General features: G+C 45.3%; 1 protein-coding gene and 1 long non-coding RNA gene across 2 annotated transcripts; one reads left to right on the top strand and one right to left on the bottom strand.

Annotated features, from left to right (window-relative positions):
- Positions 1 to 9,821: 9,821 nt before the first annotated feature.
- On the top strand, positions 9,822 to 11,760 carry LOC135369382 (putative nuclease HARBI1). Its single transcript, XM_064602975.1, has 4 exons — positions 9,822 to 10,042; positions 10,391 to 10,504; positions 10,863 to 11,319; positions 11,740 to 11,760. The coding sequence occupies exons 1-4, from the start codon at positions 9,855 to 9,857 to the stop codon at positions 11,758 to 11,760; spliced, it is 780 nt and encodes a 259-aa protein (XP_064459045.1). The 5' UTR covers positions 9,822 to 9,854.
- A 2,009-nt stretch (positions 11,761 to 13,769) lies between these two features.
- On the bottom strand, positions 13,770 to 14,545 carry LOC135369294 (uncharacterized). Its single transcript, XR_010415054.1, has 3 exons — positions 14,417 to 14,545; positions 14,151 to 14,313; positions 13,770 to 13,843 (listed from the first exon to the last, which is right to left on the bottom strand). It is a non-coding gene; the product is annotated as an uncharacterized LOC135369294 (long non-coding RNA).
- Between the last annotated feature and the right edge of the window lie 3,950 nt (positions 14,546 to 18,495).

Genomic DNA, 18,495 nt, shown 5'->3' with positions numbered 1-18,495 from the left:
CATACCCCTGTCGCCGGCCCTGGGTTCAGGTCACGAGCTAGTGATATTTTACTCAGTTTTCCGATTTGTACAACATGCTTCAATGCCAAGAGCACAGCCTAAGATCAGAAATGACACATTTTCATAAAGGGGAAGAATGTCATCGAAGAGTCTCTGGTAACCTTGGGATTTAATGATACAGCAATATCACACTAAGCTCTGCAGAATTTTTTTGCCGTGGGTTTTAAATTATCTCTATATTTTTCTTTTTCATTCCAACTCCGACTTCATTAGTTTAACATTATTTTACGCGTTCTGCCTTGTCTGCGACAATCCAGCAGGCGGGGTTGAAGCCGTATTTTTACAATTTTTTAAGACTATTTCTGTTGCGATATTGCGCATAGGTTTTGTTGGGTCTGTAGTTATCTGTAAAAGACCTCATGTTTCTGTAAAATAAATCAGTGAGGTTCCCTTGGCAATTTTCAAACTTCAATTGAAAAACAAGGTTTCCTCAATTAAAAATTGTGCAAAGCCTTCGTAAACAGCGGCAAACGTTTCGAGATGGTGATGGCCGAAAGTCCCACAATCCTCCAGCCAATACAGAAGTCAGTTCAAATCCTCAATGGCCAGTAGCCATTTAGAATTTTTTATCACTTTAGGCGAAACACCCTGTATACTACTTAGTAGAGATGGGAAGTTACTTGACAAAGGGAACATGTTACCAGTAAGCTACTGTGCAGGAGATATAACTAAGTTACTAGCGAAGTTACACATAATGAAAATAAACCTTAAGTTCCTAAGGGGGGTGGGGCACTTGAGAAAAGTAAGGTGTTACTTTCAAGTTACTTGCTACCAGAGTGTTGTTCATTAGCTATCGTATTCGCTACTTTTTTCAGTAGCGGAGTAGCGGTCGCGCTACATTCCAAATTTGTAACGGAAAACGTATTTCCGCTACAAATACGAGCCGCGGCAGACTCTTTTTTCGCTACCTTTCGTAGTATGGAAGAATTGGAATACAGAGAGAAAAAGTGAGCTAACGATGTTGTCACGAAGTGGTCACGTGAAAACAGAGAGGCAGACACAACAAAAAAGAAGATGAGACAGTAAATATAATTTATGTTATTCTATGCATTTTCTAACTTTTTAGCTCACATTTGCGAAACAGATACACAGTACTTCATAATATTGGCTACGAAACTAGTTTCAGTCATACAATCAGTTTGAAAACTAGTGTGAGCGTGTACATAACACATGTAAAACTATATTCCACTACTTTATTGTTTGGAGGAGATGAAATAAAGTGTCGTGTCTTTTGGAACAGCAATACGAAAATACATCGGAAACATAAGCAGGTATCGCTATAGTGATTTATTGCATTCTAAACGTACCGACGACTTTGCTTTAAGTACTTCAGGTGACGCATTTCCTGCGAGATACAATTAACTTAGCTTATACAGGTTGCCGAACGCGGTCTAGTTATTTTCTTGGACTACATACGTTACAGTGTGGATATATTAGCTTAACAAAATGAATAAATAATAATATTATCCGGTAATCGGTGTAGGCCAACATGCTCTTTGCCTATTCGCTTGGTGGCGGTATTAAGCGATTAACCTTAAAGCAAATTAACTGTTGACAGCGTTTGACACGTTCAAGGAAAAGCTTCATCATATTTTTCTCTCTAAATGTTTCATTACGGAGGTGACCTCACACGGGTAGACTCTGAATAAGGAACTCATATTCCCGGAAAAAAAAAGCGTAATAAACATATATTTTCACGTGGTCAAATGCTTTGTAAGGGAAGCCGTCGTGTGGCTGTAAGAAGGGAAGCACGGGGTAGGCGATAACATTCCCACCTCCTATGTCCTGTGAGGTCTAAGTTCAGGTGCAGTGTGCCAACTGCACGGCGTTGGCCCTGGCGGAAGCCAACATTATGATATTCGTTTGATAAGGTAAGTTGAGCGGTAAACTAAAAAGTATGTGTGAAGAAATTGGATTTTTATATTTTCATCTCACGGTAGCCACTTATTGATGAATCGATGTGTGGTCGCTCATCATGACAGTTGCGCCTCTTGATCACAGTGATCAATCCGTCAACAGATAGCAGACGGAAGGGGGTCTTAGAGACGTTAGGATCTGCGGATATCTCGGACAAAATATTATCACTGCAGCAAAATCGTCTTGTACTTCGAACATTCTGACGGGAAAATATTTATGTGCACACATGCGCTATTTGCGTTAAACTATGTCTTAAATGCGTATCATATCAAGGTCGAGATCAATATGAAGTGATATATATTGGGTGTAGGTAGTGGTATACTTTATACTGCATGGCATCTATGTGAGGGAACTTAAATATTGCACCGTCTTTAGATATACGACAACGAGATGCCTACGGCAAGGTGTTGCATAAAGAAGGATACCGTTGCGGTTAAGTGGCAGCATAGCATTTGCGTTACTTTCATTTGGTAGCGGTAAAGGTATCTCGTTACTTTTTCAAATTTGTAGCGACACTAGTATTGCGTTACTTTTCTGTGGAGTAGAGGGTACCGGTACTTCGTTAGTTAGTTTTGGTAGCGGGTACAACACTGCTTGCTATCCATTATATACTTTTTAGTTGTTGACCTCTCTGTAGTTCATTCAGATCTTGATCTCACAATGGGCGACGCAAGACGTTTCAAAGTAGTTTTAATATGCAAGAACTATACGAACGTCTGATAAGGCAAAAATAAAAGAAAGGAACAACTTACATTTGTGGGCTTGTTTAGCGAGGGATTTGATTATTTTGATCCATTATTATATTCTATGACCGGAGCACAAAGCAAGTTTATGTTTTGCGAGTTGTCAGAGCTACGCACATATCGTAGAACTGTGCCAAGTTTCTATTTTTAATTCCGTGTTAGCGCCGCGAAGCAACTGTGGCTACGGCGTACAGACGTGGACAGATGGAGAGAGGAGAGCAGGAAGGAGTGGGGGAGAGGGAACTTAGAATGCGTCCTGTGCCGACTTCAGGGGGAACTGTGCCGACATTCGTCTGGAAAGTCTTCGGAAAACCCAAGGAAAGCCTCAGACAGCGCAGCCGGTGACAGAATTCGAACCCATCTCACCTCCCAGTCTGGACGTGGAAAGCGATCATCCTAACCACTATACCACAGGAGCTCGTGCCAAGTTCTGACACTGACGCTCTGCTATTGTAAATACAATGCTCGTCTTTAAGATGAGCGACACCTGAGCCTCCTAATGTACGGCCAAAACAGAATTTGCAACATTCACCGTGTAACAACAAGTGTATAAGACGCGCCGTGCACTTATCGGAGAAAAGGAACTTGGAACTTTTTGCCTGTTACATTGACAAAGTTAGCTACGTAGTACGTACGTAGTGATGTATTGATTATTTCTTACTGCTCACTGTATTCTTTTCGTTCAATAATCAATATTTACTTGAACAACATGTGCATTTCTACGCATTATATTCGGTCATGCATTCAGTGCTCCCAGCTGCTAAGTGGCCATGTCCGGGGCCACTTAACCCAGCGGGAACCACTCGATCAATTCCACTGGTTCCGCTTCAAGTAGAACCATCATGAAACTGGTTCCACTTATAACTGGTCCTAGCCACTGTATGGTTCCACATTCCAAGTGGTTCTTCTCTGATAATCCACTTTGAACTGCTCCCACACCACATTTTTGCCTGTGTGCTGTGGATGAAGAGAGCTTCCAAGCAGACCAGTAAAACATCTACATCCCAGCGAGATCCATGTAACATCCTGAGCGTCACATTTGGATATCCCAGGGAGGTTCGCACAGAGCCGTTAGACTTCTTTTGTAAGTGCAGTGGTATGGCCATTTGTCACACTTTTTCCACATCCACGGGACGTCCCACTAACTCAATGGACATTCGGACACTTAGAGGATATTGGCGCCACCTTCCGATCCGTGCGCAGAAACACACATTTTGAAACATTTTGCAAGGGTAGTTGGGGGGGGGGGGGGCTGGTGTCGGCGCCATTAACGGACCCGTAACTATAGTGTGGTGAATAAGCCCGTTTACCTCGCGGTGAGCTGCCCTACACCTCCTGGTGTGGGGAGCATAGTGGGAAACATCGAGACACCGGCACAACAGAGGGTTTTAAACGTGATTTTACTCCCTTGGAGGTATTGGCTGCCAGGGATGTCGCCGGACTGATGGAGAACCCTCGCACGACGTGACAATGAGGCGGCAGCTGGGTTAGAGCGGGAAGTGCAGTGGAGGTTGTAGTCCACCAAGGGCCGGTGTCTGCAAGGTCTGCGGTTCGAGCCAGGAGTTCGGTCCAGTTCTTTTCCAGCGAAGCAAGTCTGCACCCTCTCTCGAGCTGCACGTGCAAGGAACTGCCGCCGCCGCTTCTCTTCGTCCTTCTTCCGCGCTCCCATGCACCAGCGCCACCACATATAGCCCCCCACCGCAAGACATTGTACATCATAACAACGCTGAATGTTCAATGTCCATAAAGCCACTACGTAATGTCCTCCTACTGAGCGTCCTTTACAACACTGCACGCAATGTCCATACGCTAAGTGACGAAAATACGCTTATGATGCACTGCAACATATTCTAGGGCGACCAGATATTTTGCAACTTAGTTCAGTTTTCCAAACATCTCTGTTGTACAATAATATCACGCTACAACCCGATCAATCTAACACACCATCGGTAATCATGTTACGCAACATCTCCCCCAAACAAGTCACACGAACCCGTACCAAAAACAGTGAAACAACACTCTACTGGAGAACCTTGTTGACGGTAAGGCTCCATCAATCACATATTCCAATGTTTGGGCAACACTCTGCTGCAGCTTAAACCTCATAATCTACTCAAAAAGTCAGCTCCGACATTCTCGCTGCCCTTGATGTATTGCACAGTGAACTCATACTCTTGTAAAAACAAATTCCATGTCGTCACCCTAGTGTTCACACACGTGTTCTTCTTAGTATTGCAGAGGTTGGTGATCTGTTTGTACTATAAAAGAACGTCCGAACAAATACCACTGGAACTTCCGAATACCCCAGACAAGAGCCAGTGCCTCCCTCTGAATAGTGGCGTAGTTGCGTTCTGCGGCTGCCAGACGCCTGCTAGCACAGGTTACTAGTCTCGGAGCCCCTTCATGTGTTTGCAGTAGCATAGCGCCAATGCTTTGCATCGAAGCATCTATCCTGAGGATAAATGTTTTGTCAAAATCAGGCGCCACCAATACTGGCGGAGTGGAGAGACACCGTTTCAACTGAGCGAATGCATTCTCGTTTTGTAGTTCCCATGTAACTTCATTTCTAGCACCCTTCTTCGTTAAGTCAACCAGCGGAGCAGAGACTTCTGCAAAATGCGGTATATAGTCTGTATAAAACCATGCCAAGCCTAGGAATGACCTGACTTGTTTTTTCGTGTGTGGCCTTTGCGCCGCACCCACCTTCTCCAAAGTGTCAGGGTTCGGGGTGATCTGACCCTGTCCCACGACATGCCCCAAGTACAACACTGCTCTGTTTCCAAACTGACATTTTTTTGGTTTGAGAGTGAGTTGAGCAGACCTTATCCTCTCAAACACCTGCCGCAATACCATTAGGTGTTCTTCCCACGTATCTGTTGCCACAAGTATGTCATCAATATAGTGCTCGACGTTCGGTATACCCCTCATAACTTCCCTCACAAGTTTGGTAAATACCGCAGCCGCGGTCTTCAGTCCGAAAGGCATGTACTTGAACTGGTATAAGCCGCTTTCCGTTGTAAAGGCAGTCTTTTCTTTAGACGACTCCGACATTGGTATTTGCCAGTACCCTCTGGCTAAATCTAATTTAGAAAAGTAGCGTTTCCTGCCGACTCGGGCTAACATGGCATCCACCCGAGGTATCGGTTCTGCATCAAATACCAAAACATCATTTAGCTTGCGGAAGTCCACACATAACCTATTAGAACCGTCTGGCTTTTTCACCACTACCAGTGGCGCCCGGTATGCAGATTGTGACTTCTCTAACTCCCATACGTAGCATGAGCTGGACCTCGTTTTCTATCGTTTCTTGCAACGCCTGAGGTATTGGAAACTGCTTTGCCTGTATCGGCCTGTCATCCGATAGCCTGAGGTGGCAGTTAAGCACATTCGTGCGACCCGGGAGGTCTGAAAAAATCTCTTTTAACTCCTTGACCAACGTTTGTGCTTCTACCTTTTCCCCCTCGCCCAAAGTGTCTGCGAATGTCACATCATTGTAAGACTGTTGCGGGACCAACCCCAGAGCAGGGATATCAATCTGCTGATCAAGAGGTGCTTCTTCAGCTACGGCTGCACACGCAATCTCATCACGAGCTACTGTCTCGCCCACGACTGCCTCACATCCAGTCGTGTCACGTGAAATGTAAAGTTTCAGCAAGTTTATGTGGAACACTTTGATACCTTCGCCCATGTGCACCTCATAGTTCTGGTCGTTCCGGCGTTTGACCACTGTGTACGGTCCTTTCCACTGCATGGTAAGTTTACTCGGTACCGTAGGTAGTAAAACAAGGACCTTCTGTCCTGGGTGTAATACATGTACATGTGCCTTTTTGTTGTATGTTCTAGACTGACACAATTTGGCCCTACGGAGCTCTGACTCCGCCAACTTACATGTCTGTTCCAACCTATTCCTTAGGTCCAGAACATATTGGTACACGGGTACTGCCTCTTCCGGTGCTTGGTTTGTCCAAAGTTCCCTGAGGACCGCCAGAGGCCCGCGTGCAGTTCTCCCGTACAACAGTTCAAAAAGCGAAAACCCTGTACTCACCTGCAGCGCTTCCCTGTACGCAAACAGTGCTGGAGCAATATAACGATCCCAGTGCCGTGGCTGCTCCTGAACCATACGTCTCAGCATAGGCTCCCATTGAACCTCTCTACTAAGCCATTCCCCATAGGGTGGTATGGGGTTGTATGTAGTTGCCTAACGGACAGCAACCTCGCAATATCCTTCATGAGGTCGCCCGTGAACTGGGACCCCCTGTCACTCAAGATTTCACGTGGGATGCCCAACCGTGAAAACATCTCTTCTAGCGCCTCCGCTATCGTAACCGTCTCTACATTCTTTAGGGCTACCGCCTCTGGGTATCGAGTAGCAAAATCCACCAGCGTCAGTATGTACCTGTTCCCCTGTTGAGATGGTGGATTAATGGGACCCACGATATCTATGGCCACCCGCTGAAACGAGATATGAATCAGAGGCATGTTTCCCAACGGCGCTGTCTGCCATCTGCCCTTCGGCGCGGTACGTTGGCACACATCACAAGAGCGCACGTATCTCCTTACGTCACCTTGCACGCCAGGCCAAAAAAACTCTGACAACACCCGATCAATCGTACGCCTCCGGCCTTGATGCCCTGCCATTAACGAGTCATGCGCTTCGCGCAACACTATCATGCGCAAGGCAGACGGAACTACCAACTGCTCCACGTCTCGTCCGCTTTCCAACCGGCATATCCTATGCAACACGTCCTGTTTTAACTCAAACAGGTAAACATTGCGGCACCTCGGCTTGCTTATCGTTTCCCCTACCTCACTGAACGCTCGCCAGAGTGTGGGATCAGCCAACTGCTTGAGCAATTTGCAATTTGAGCCAACTGCTCTCTGCTCACACTGGGATGTCGCTACCCACTTGTCGAACAAATGGCTTAACCGTGCTCCGAACTGGACTGGAGTTTCTTTTTTGTCAGGCACGCAACTTCTGAACTTCTCTCTAAACCCTTCAGGAGTATACCGGAAACTCTGCAACAACGCAGCGCTAACCTTTTCATAGCTGCTCGAGTCCTCTGCAGACAACCGCTCGAAAACCGCCAAGGCCTCTCCTGCTAGCGACAAACTAAGAGCCGTGGCCCACGGGTCACGCGGCCACCCCAAACCGGATGCCACTACCTCAAACCTGTGCAGGTATGCATCCAGGTCATCCCTCTTCTCATCGAACACCGGCATGGCTTTCTGCATACCCGGCCGAAAGCCATTCCCATCCCCATTCCTAAATGGAGTACGAGAGGGATCACCATTGACATTGACTCCCGACGCCTGCACTTGACCCCGAAGGGACAAAACCCTTTCCTCCGCCAGCAAGAATCGCTCTTCTGCCTCCCGCTCCCCAGCTCTCGCGGTTCTCTCTTCCGCCCTAGCCTCCCTCTCTGCGGCCTTCCGCTCCCCATCTAGGATCACCTGCTCGTTTACCCACACACGAAGCTAGCCTTCAGGTACTCCCAATGAACGACCCGTCGCTATAAGTTTTTCTAGCTCTGCGCTCATAGTTTCCCTCCTTTGCTCGCCATCCACCAAAAGATAGTGGTCCTGTCGCGGACGCCAGAAATTGTGGTGAATGAGCCCGTTCACCTCGCGGTGAGCTGGTCTACACCTGGTGTGGGGAGCATAGTGGGAAACATCGAGACACAGGCACAACAGAGGGTTTCAAACGTGATTTTACTCCCTTGGAGGTATTGGCTGCCAGGGATGTCGCCGGACCTGCCCGGGATGATGGAGAACCCTCGTACGACGTGACAGTGAGGCGGCAGCTGGGATAGAGCGTGAAGTGCAGTGGAGGTTGTAGTCCACCAAGGGCCGTTGTCTGCAAGGTCTGCGGTTCGAGCCAGAAGTTCGGTCCAGTTCTTTTCCAGCGAAGCCAGTCTGCACCCTCTCTCGAGCTGCACCTGCAAGGAACTGCCGCCGCCGCTTCTCTTCGTCCTTCTTCCGCGCTCCCATGCACCAGAGCCACCACATATAGAGAGTGGACACCAGATAACTATTTCGTTCCCTGTTCCACTCTATGCCTGTTTCTGGCATTTCCCATAACGGACACAGAGCGCGGTGGTTTAAATAAAGCAGACAAAGAAATGGAAAAGATCCCAGTCCGAAAAGCTTCGAAAGCATTCCCTTTCTCTTCCAAGCATTACCTTTCCGAGAAAAAAATACTATACAGGGTGTCTTTTTTTAGGCGATACAGATTTTTCATAAAAAAACTCTAAGGGCTATAGACATGCCGTTTTCACTTCTATCATCTCTGGGCCGGCGGACATTCTTGGTCATATGTTGCTCAACCTTTAAATCACTAATTACCTAAAAATTGTTAATTACCTTTTTTATTTTATAAAAGCTACGAAGTTGTCCCAATGAGAACATGTGTTCCATTCGGTGACCTGATATGGTAGCCATTTTCAGAACAAAAATCCGTTCGGTAGATCGTCCGCAAAAAAATCGTGAAGGAACACCATTTTTTCTTTATTTTCTTCATTGCGCATCTTCCGAGACGCGTCTTTCTTTCACCTCCAATATGAGATGGCGAAGGAGCCTCATGCGTCGCAGATGCCGCCACAGTGCCGTCTCATACGTCGAAGGTGAGCTTTAACTTGCGGAAACAAAACAAAAACACATGTATCCGGCGGCGCTGTCGGAACCGCCCCTAATCTTGGGCTGCATTTTCTGTTATTCGTTTTCGAGGACGCAAGAGGCGACCAGTGTGCTCTTTCCCCCTCTCATATTGAACGTGAAGGAAAGACGAGTCCCCGAACATGCGCAATAAACAAAATAAAGAAAGAAAAGATGTTCCTTCACGAATTTTTTGCGGACGATCTACCGAACGGATTTTTGTTCTGAAAACGGCTACGATATCGGGTCACCGAAAGGAACATATGTGGTTATTGGGACAACTTCGTAGCTTTTATAATTAAAAAGTTAATTAACGATTTTTAGGTAATTAAGGCGCAGATATAGTCCGACGTTTTTGGCGTCGCGGCCAGCGACAGTCGAAGTCGGACGCGTCACGTCAAGCCAGCCATACCTTTCCCGCGGTTTCCGACAGTTGCGGCCTTTCGCGCGTATTGCGTGTTTTCGTAATAATTTGCTCTTGAAATGGCGTGGACGTATCCAGCGCGGCGAGAAATCACTACAGCATTGCTGCTGCGTCGTCTACGACGGAGACGGAAGCGGACTATGTACATCCGCGAGATATTCGACAAGCGGCCTTACATTGGGCTGTACCACAACCTCGTACAGGAGCTGCGGCAAGCGGATCCAGAATACCATTTCAAGTATTTCAGGTAATAATTGAAAGCATGCTTTAATAATAATAACAACAATAACAATATTACTAAATAATAATATAATAAATATAACAATAATAAGAATTTATTTTTGATCAGGCGCTCATAAACAACCCTAATATGTTGTTAGGCATATTAATATGAATAAGTCCCTGCCTGTGGTTACCCTTATTTACTGCTTTAAAGGAGTTGCTAGCTGCTCCTGTTTGAACGCATGTAAAGACCCTCCCTTCCCTGCTGGGGAGACGTTTTCCTGTGCATTAGTGGTAATTGCCGATTCCTGGACACATGGTAGGTGCCAATAACAATCTTCTTTAATGCAGCCAGTGTGTGTTCTTTGTGCAGGATGACCAAGGCATCATTCGACCGTTTGTTGGGCCTGGTGTACTACAGGCTGCTGCATCCTCCGAATCATAGAAGACCCAGATCTCCTGCGGAGAGACTAGCAGTCACATTGAGGTAAGTCCTTAACGATATTCACCCGAGAGCGGTTTTAAGTTAAATGGCCTGGATTAAGGCGACTTCTGGAAACTCATATCGTATTTCATTCATGTTCTCGTCATCCTTGCGATTAAATCTTTTCGGATTGATATTACACCAGGAGCTATGGCCCGTCTTCTCTAATTCAACACTCGAAATACACACAGAACACGTAACTGTGAAATAACCCAACAATGATGAACTTACATGAAATAAGGAGAAAATTCAGACTGGTTCTGTGCTTGTTCGTTAATTTGCGTTTCGTTCTTTCTCGTGCCAGCCCTGGTGTTGTATGGACAACGTTTTTAGCGGTTTTCATACTCATTAACTTTTACAGATTCCTGGCAACCGGCAGTTCCATGCAGGGCACCGCCATCAATTACTGTATGCACGTTTCAATCGTGTCCAACATATTGAGCGAGACCCTTTCGGCAATATGGGACTGCCTCTCACCACTCGTGTTAAAACCACCAACAACAGCTGAGTGGGAGAAAATCCGGGAAGTGTACAGCTCTAGGTGGAATTTTCCGAATGTCATTGGAAGTATAGATGGCAAACATTTTGCTATTCGGTGTCCTGACAAAAGCGGCTCTGACTTCTTTAATTACAAAGGGTTCTATTCTATTGTACTGCTTGCAGTGGCTGATGCAGAATACCGCTTTATTCTAGTTGATGTTGGGGCTCAAGGGCGAGTATCAGATGGTGCATGTTTCAATGAAAGTGGTATCAAGGAACACTTTGAACGTGGAACGCTTGGACTACCTTCATCAGCCTGTCGGTGGCCTGTTTGTATGGTAGGTGACGCAGCATTCCCCTTGCGACCGTACTTAATGCGGCCATACCCTGGGAGGAACCTAAGCGAAACAAAAAAAGTATTCAACTACCGTTGTCGAGAGCAAGACGGTGCATTGAGAACGCATTTGGGATCTTGGTGTCAAGGTGGCGCTCATTTCTGTCTACTGTCACCGGAACGCCGGACTTCCTTACTGACATGGTGAAGGCAGGCGTCTGCCTACACAATTTCTTGATGTTGGACGCTGCATACTGTCCAAAAGGCTATGCTGATACTGTGTGTGGGGAGAATGTGCAAGAAGGCCTTTGGAGACAAACAGTAACACAAGTAGGATGTGAGGGTTCGTCTGGAGCAAACCGCCCTACTTCAGTGGCCATGGCAATCAGAGATGAAATTGCTGGTTATTTCATGTCTCCTGAAGGTTCCCTACCAAGGCAGCTAAGGGTTGTTAGGAGAAGCTGAAAAGTGGTCTGTGCTTCCTTGGTACTCTGCACAAAACATGTGATACAGAACTGTGATAGACAAAACGACTTTTTGTCAGAACTATTTTATTACCTTACACACTGAACCTCAAACAATGCTGTGTTGTATGCTCAAAGTTTGTGTTAGTACAGGCACCTGTACACCTTCTTTGTTTTTCAGTTTTCTGAAATAAACTACAAGGCACTTATATTTTTTCCGATAATCTACAGTGTTTTGTTTTACGGCTTGCGTGTCAGCAAGAAGGCAACAAGTTGTCTAAATGTGGGATGCATTATTATGAAGCAGACAAAAAGTGCATATCATATTTAGTTTGCTGGTCCTTTCGTTATTGCTCGGCACTTGCGTAGACACTGAATGCTTTTTTCTTGCATATCAGAAGGGCTTTACAAAAATTAAATGCTGTAGGCTAGACTAGAAACGAAACTAGATTTACTAGGTATACTGACTAGGTATATAATCCTACAGAAGAAAATAACACAAATAGTACATTTGTAGTCATTTGTACAAATGGTAGTAGTCAAAAATAATTCAGGTATATCAAGTATATCAAGTTCAGGTACATCAAGACAAAACACTTTGTTCAGGAAGTGCATCTCACATTTGGTTCATTGGCTCTTCTGTTATCGCTTGGTGCTTGTGTAGACACTGACTGCTTTGTTCTTGCATATCAGAAGGGCTTTACAAAAATAAAATGCTGGCTGAATCAGAAAAGAGACTAGATATGCCGTTTTTTTTTTATTCGTTACAAAATTATATTTCAAGAATAACCAGTGGCGCTGTATAGATGGCGTTTCAGCAGGTGGTTTATAAGGCCAGACAGACATCCTGTAGGACAGCGCATGCATGTGCTGGATGACTAATTAGCTAAAATTCATTAATTAACTGATATTAGTAAGATTTTTCTAGGGAATGTGGGATAGCAGAATTGCAGCCAGTCATTATTGAAACCCATTGTCCTTATTAACCAGCCTGAGAAGCAACCGTACTTCGAGATATAAATTGCCAAATTTCTCTATGCAAATTAGCCGAAACCAGAACTGAGCAGTATTCAAGCACAGAAACAGCGACAGGCAATCGCGGGGAGAGGGTACATGCCTTGGAGCAATGAAGCTGGTTGGAGTATATGCAAATCTGAGATCGCTTTCCTACCCAGATAATGTGAAGGGTGCGTGGTTGTTGCGCTCGAAAAGCGCATAGTTGTAGTTTCGGCTCATTTGCATAGCGAAATTTAACATTTTACGTTGCTTCCTGGGTTGTTTAAAGGACGGTGGCTTTGAATAATGATTGGCTCCAATCCTGCCATCTCGAATTTCCCCCTCTCCCCCCAAAAAAACATCTAATTAAGAAGTTAATGAATTTTAGTTAATTAGTAGTACAGTAGATGCAAACGCTGTCCTACAGGATATTTCCCTGGCCGTATAACTCACCTGCTAAAACGGCATCTATTTTGCTCTGCCACCTTTTAAGAAAAATTCTGTAACGAATAAAAAACACCTGTATAATCCTACAAAAATAATAAACACAAGACTAACTGCTTCAGGGTTATAAAAAAACTACAAGCATGTTACGAAATGTACAAGCCTTGTTGTCATTTCTACAAAAACAGGTAGTCAAAAATATTTCATTTAACAAGAACACTATAGGTCATACTCCGAAAGTAGCAACATCATTTTTGCTTTGCATTCTGCCGCGGTTGGCTTCGACAGCCTGTCCAAGGTCATCCCTACAGATAGGGCGAATGCCTCATTCTCCGACATCCTTTTGTCTAGGTGTTTCAGCAGGTCTTGTTCAAAAGTGTCTGATTTTTTCGCTTGTTCACTCTGTTTTCTGGCAGCTGACCTGACTGGATCGGTGTCTGTTCTCCTCCGTCCGTTGCCATCATGACGGTTGGTATAAGGGAATCCCCCTGGGTAGACGTCGTGCAGGATGATGTTAATGATCTCGACACCATAGACTCGAAAATGCTTTCTGCAGTGCCGCTGGAATCGTCGTTTCCAGGATTCCCTTCGAGTGTAGATGAGCCATCCAGATTGCATGTTGTCCTCCGGAAAAACAAACAATTTGTCATGTAGCTGCAATGTCAATGAATCACGACGATACTCTTGTCTGTGTCCTGTGTAGCAAGCATTGTTTATACGTAATGGCTGGTGTGCATTCAAGGAAACAAAAATATCACTTGGAAGTAGTGGTCTGGTCATGTTTGCAAATGATTTGTACCCAGAAAGTGGCAACAGCAAAATGCAAACTAGACGCGTGAACGTAGTCGACAGAAGCGTCATTGGAAACTCGTCACGGAACACTATACGGAACATACCTGCACTCAGCACCTCAACAGACGAAACTACGTACTTTCTCGGACGTCCACAGTCTTTATAAAAGGCCATAGCCTCGAAAAATTCCCAGGCACGCCTGGAAACAAACGCATTTCCACTTCGTTTCATCACCTCCATTGCCTTGATCTCTCTGGAGTACCGATCTCTTAGGCGCTTCCACAGCTTATGACATTCTTCAACTAAACAGAGGGAAAGACAAAAGACTGGACAAGACGTGATTAATAGTGCCGCGAGAGACAAACGCCACTCGAAAGAACGCACAAGGTGGTCCGAACAACTTACCTGTGGCGAGGCCACATTGTTGTCTTATTATTTCCCAGGCGTTCCTCTTTCTTTGCGAATCCCTATAGTCCATCCTCTTCGTGTCAAACACACATGGATGTTGTCGTACACCCTCCAGTAGACGCTATACCACAATATCTGATGGCCCAAGCCGCTCAACTGTCACTTCCGTGCCCGAACTGTAGTCCGCCATTTTGATAAAGCGCGGTGCATTCTGGTCTGACTGCTCGAGCGCGGCCGGTGAAAAATAGGAGATGCTGTATTCTGAGCGGGCGACGTTCTAGCTCGTTGAATTCCGCCGCCCGCGCTAGTGGCTGAACTATAAAAGGTGTGATTTTCCCTGGCGTAACGCAACCGTGCTGCGCGCGGACGCACAGCACAGTTACGTCGGACTATATCTGCGCCTTTAGTGATTTGACGGTTGAGCAACATATGGCCAAGAACGTCCGCCGGCCCAGAGTAGACAGAAGTGAAAACAGCATGTCTCTAGCCCTTATAGTTTTTTAATGAAAAATCTGTGTCGCCTAAAAAAAGATGCCCTGTATATATTGGTTCTCGCGCGAACTTCCGCGAATTGGAGTGCACTGCTCGCCTCCGAAGCGAAATGAAGGCTGAGCTGTCTAAGTATAATTCGATTATGCACAAAAACAACAGTGATGTGAGGAGTTGTGCGGTGTATTAACTCTGCAACAAGGTAACACCTATGTTTCTTACTGCTCTTGGCCTGCGACGCTCAGCAGGTTCATCAAAAATGAAATTGGAGAGTGCCGCAGAATTGTGCAGCTCTGCCTCTTTCACAATAAGTACTCAATGTAACATAGACGGTCAGATACGGAAGGAGAGAAATCTTGTAATCTTGCACAGCACCGCCCTTTGTTCCTGAGAAACGTCATTCAGCCCCTGTTTGCACGTACTTTTTGATTCGTGATGCGAATCACCTTAGAATATCCAAATATCAATGTACCCAAGTTATTCTCTTTGGGATGTACAGGGGGTTTGCAGAATTGGATATCCCCAACACAATGTTTTGAGGGACAGACTGGACTTTCACGTGGCGTCCATAGAACATAGCTACAGTTGTGGCATGTGCCACATAATTTGGATCCAATCACGTATATCCATGGGACATACACATAATGTCTCGACGCCTTGGGCGTCTGCAACACATTTTGGACGTTTCCATTATATTCGTATTTTACTGGGATGGAGTGTATACGTTATCTGTAAAGGATAACACAATTGGAAAATGAAGTTTCCAGCTTTGCTAGACTTCGATTCTGAGCTCAGAGCCCTCGATCCCAAAGTCCACCAGCGTGGCCACACACGTTGACACCAGACTAGGACGCATTCACAACACTTTTCGCAAAATAAAGTGACGCTTACTTTCTGAAAACTTCCAAGAGAGCCACAAAGCGCATAAATATAGCTAGTCAAAGTGCTAGCGCTCCATGCTGCCATTTTCAGCTGTTTCCCGGCGGTTGCCTCTCGTGGTATTTCGTTCGCAACGCATGAGACAGCCCATCACGTGCAGTGCTCTCCGTGACGGTGGTTATGGGGAATTCGGGTGGTCATTTCGTGGCACATTTTTGCCAGATCCCGAGCAGGATTGTTCGCTCGCTCAAAGCGAAGCAATCTCGTACGTTCGCGTGGCGCTTTACGGGCGCCCAAAATTTGCCAGCTAGCACTTTTTTTCGCTCGGGCTCAAAACGACCGAGCAGCGGGTTGCCCACCTCGAAGTCGACTCAAGTCGAAGACGGGCGACGTGTCCCCTAGCGTGATCGAAGTAACTAAAACCGCTAGATTCTTAGCACTGATGTTCGGGTGGCAACGGTCACATGATCCAGCTCTGCCTCAAAAGACCTAGCAATTCCGAGTGCTAAACCGTGTTGCCACGAAATGATCACCCCAATTCGCCATTAGAGACAGATGGACGCCTGGTCACGCCTTTTTGCGGAGCAGTATTTTCGTAACCACTCGACATGAGTTGCCCTCTCCGGGGAGCGCAGGGTTTCACGGGAAGATTTCATGTGGTTGTTATAATGAATGTTGTCAGTGGCTATTTTGGTATTGCATATTGAATAGTAGACGTTGGAAATCGCATATTCGTTCGACATTACGTAACGTTTCGTTCCTCGCGGTTGTGTGTTTCAGAGACCGGATGCTGCAGTCCAAGGTGGATGTCAGAATGGTTACTGCGTAAAGGACTACCAGCGCGAATTTTGACCGGGGACCAATTTCAAAATGACAATTCAATGCTGAGCATGATGTTCTTGCAAACTATAAAACGCAACGTTCTCCCCAGAAGTTGGCTCCTGTTTTGAAATAAAGCCTAGTCTTTCGCCCCTTGCTTTCGCATAACACGTGCACTGCTTCGACTGACATATACCACATCACAACTCATAGATAGACCGGTAGAACCGACTTCAGTAAATGTCCTCACGTCTTGTGACATTCAGCTTTTGCCCCATCAGTTCGACGAAACAAAGGAATAATGTCTTCTCGGACAAAATTTCTACATAGTGACAAATGTGAATCGATTTTTTCCCATCGCGAGGCATTACTTATCATTACGTCCCGCCAGAGCATGTAAGGGACTTTTGCAAAAACGTGGAGGAGCTCTAGCTCCGTCCAGCACCGCAATGGCCATGAAAATTCGTAGATGTCGTCGATGTTTCTCTGAGAAAGCAACTTCATTCAAAAGCATGTAATCCTGCCGTGCCTGAACCATATGATTCTGATGGTATCGGATACAGATAACAGATATGGCCAAAAATTCAGTGGCGATTTATCGGTAAATCGGTGTAAACCCGACTTCCGGTTGTGCACCTCCGGTCTAAACCCGACTTCCGGTTGTCCACTTCCGGTCTATACTTGAGTTCCGGTTCGACACTTTCAATTACGATATGTAAGTCCACTCAATTAACTGTTAGTGAGCCCGAGTTACCTCCAATTACTCTTTTAATTACCTCAGGTAACCTTGAATTTCATTTAATTGCCTTTAACTACGTTTACTTGCTTTAATTACTTTGGATTTCCCTTTAATTGACATTAGTTACCTTTAATTAAAGTCAATTTGCTCCGGTAGCCTTTGGTAATCTTCAATTTCATTTAGCCTTTTTCTTAATCACACATATCTTGCATTCACTATATTTGCACGCAACTTTCTTTTTCTTTAGTTACCTGTAATTAGCTCTCATTAGCTCTAATTACCTTTAATTACTCTTACCTTTTACTCTTGAGAGTCTCGAACTACTTCAATTCGTATCATTTGCCTCCGTTTATATTTACCCTCTTATCTCCCCTCTACGTAACACGTATGTATACCTTTGCCTCAGTGAGGCTTCACCATCTCACGCATGCACGCACATACGCGCTCATACATACAGATTTTTGCGTTTTGACACTCCTAATGCTGACGCATTAATAGGAATCTTCACACGTGCTTCGCAGTGCAATCGACGGACATCTATCCGCATGGCACAAATGAGGGAAACAGGTCATAGGGGGCTCAAGTGAGATTGGTACAGTTGACGCCACACAATTTCCACTATTTGGTGTTCCAGTCAGCCCAGTCAACATATATTGTCGATGGAATGCAAAATCAGAGTTGAATATGGTCGTATAATCTGGATTGTGAAGCATTGACACTGATTTCACCAAGATCATACATAGCCTTTCAGCACAATAGTTAGAACATGTGAACTTCATGTGGATCATACAGATAATTTCCGCATGAATATCGTGATACATTGATTTCACGCGAAGCGTTCATGGCATTTCAGCCTTAGGATTACCACATGTGAATGTTACGCTGATTCATTGCTGATAAAACAACGGCGGACAAATCAACGTTAAAACAACGTTGATTAGTATATCGAGATTTTACATAATGGAAAACATGGATAAGGCAATGCTGTTTTTACGTTAATTCTAATTTGCAATTCCACAGGCCAATTGTGTGAATTAAAACAGTATTCGTTTATCATACACATCTCAACAGTATATGCCATCTGCTTCTGTTCTAACTGAATAATGTCCCTAACAGGGACGGTTACACGCTGGACATGTTTTTCAAACTC

The sequence above is a fragment of the Ornithodoros turicata genome, chromosome 9 (assembly GCF_037126465.1).
Source record: "Ornithodoros turicata isolate Travis chromosome 9, ASM3712646v1, whole genome shotgun sequence".
Classification (NCBI taxonomy): Eukaryota; Metazoa; Arthropoda; class Arachnida; order Ixodida; family Argasidae; genus Ornithodoros; species Ornithodoros turicata.
Note: the sequence above shows the minus strand (reverse complement) of the source record. Positions and strands in the feature narration are given on the sequence as shown.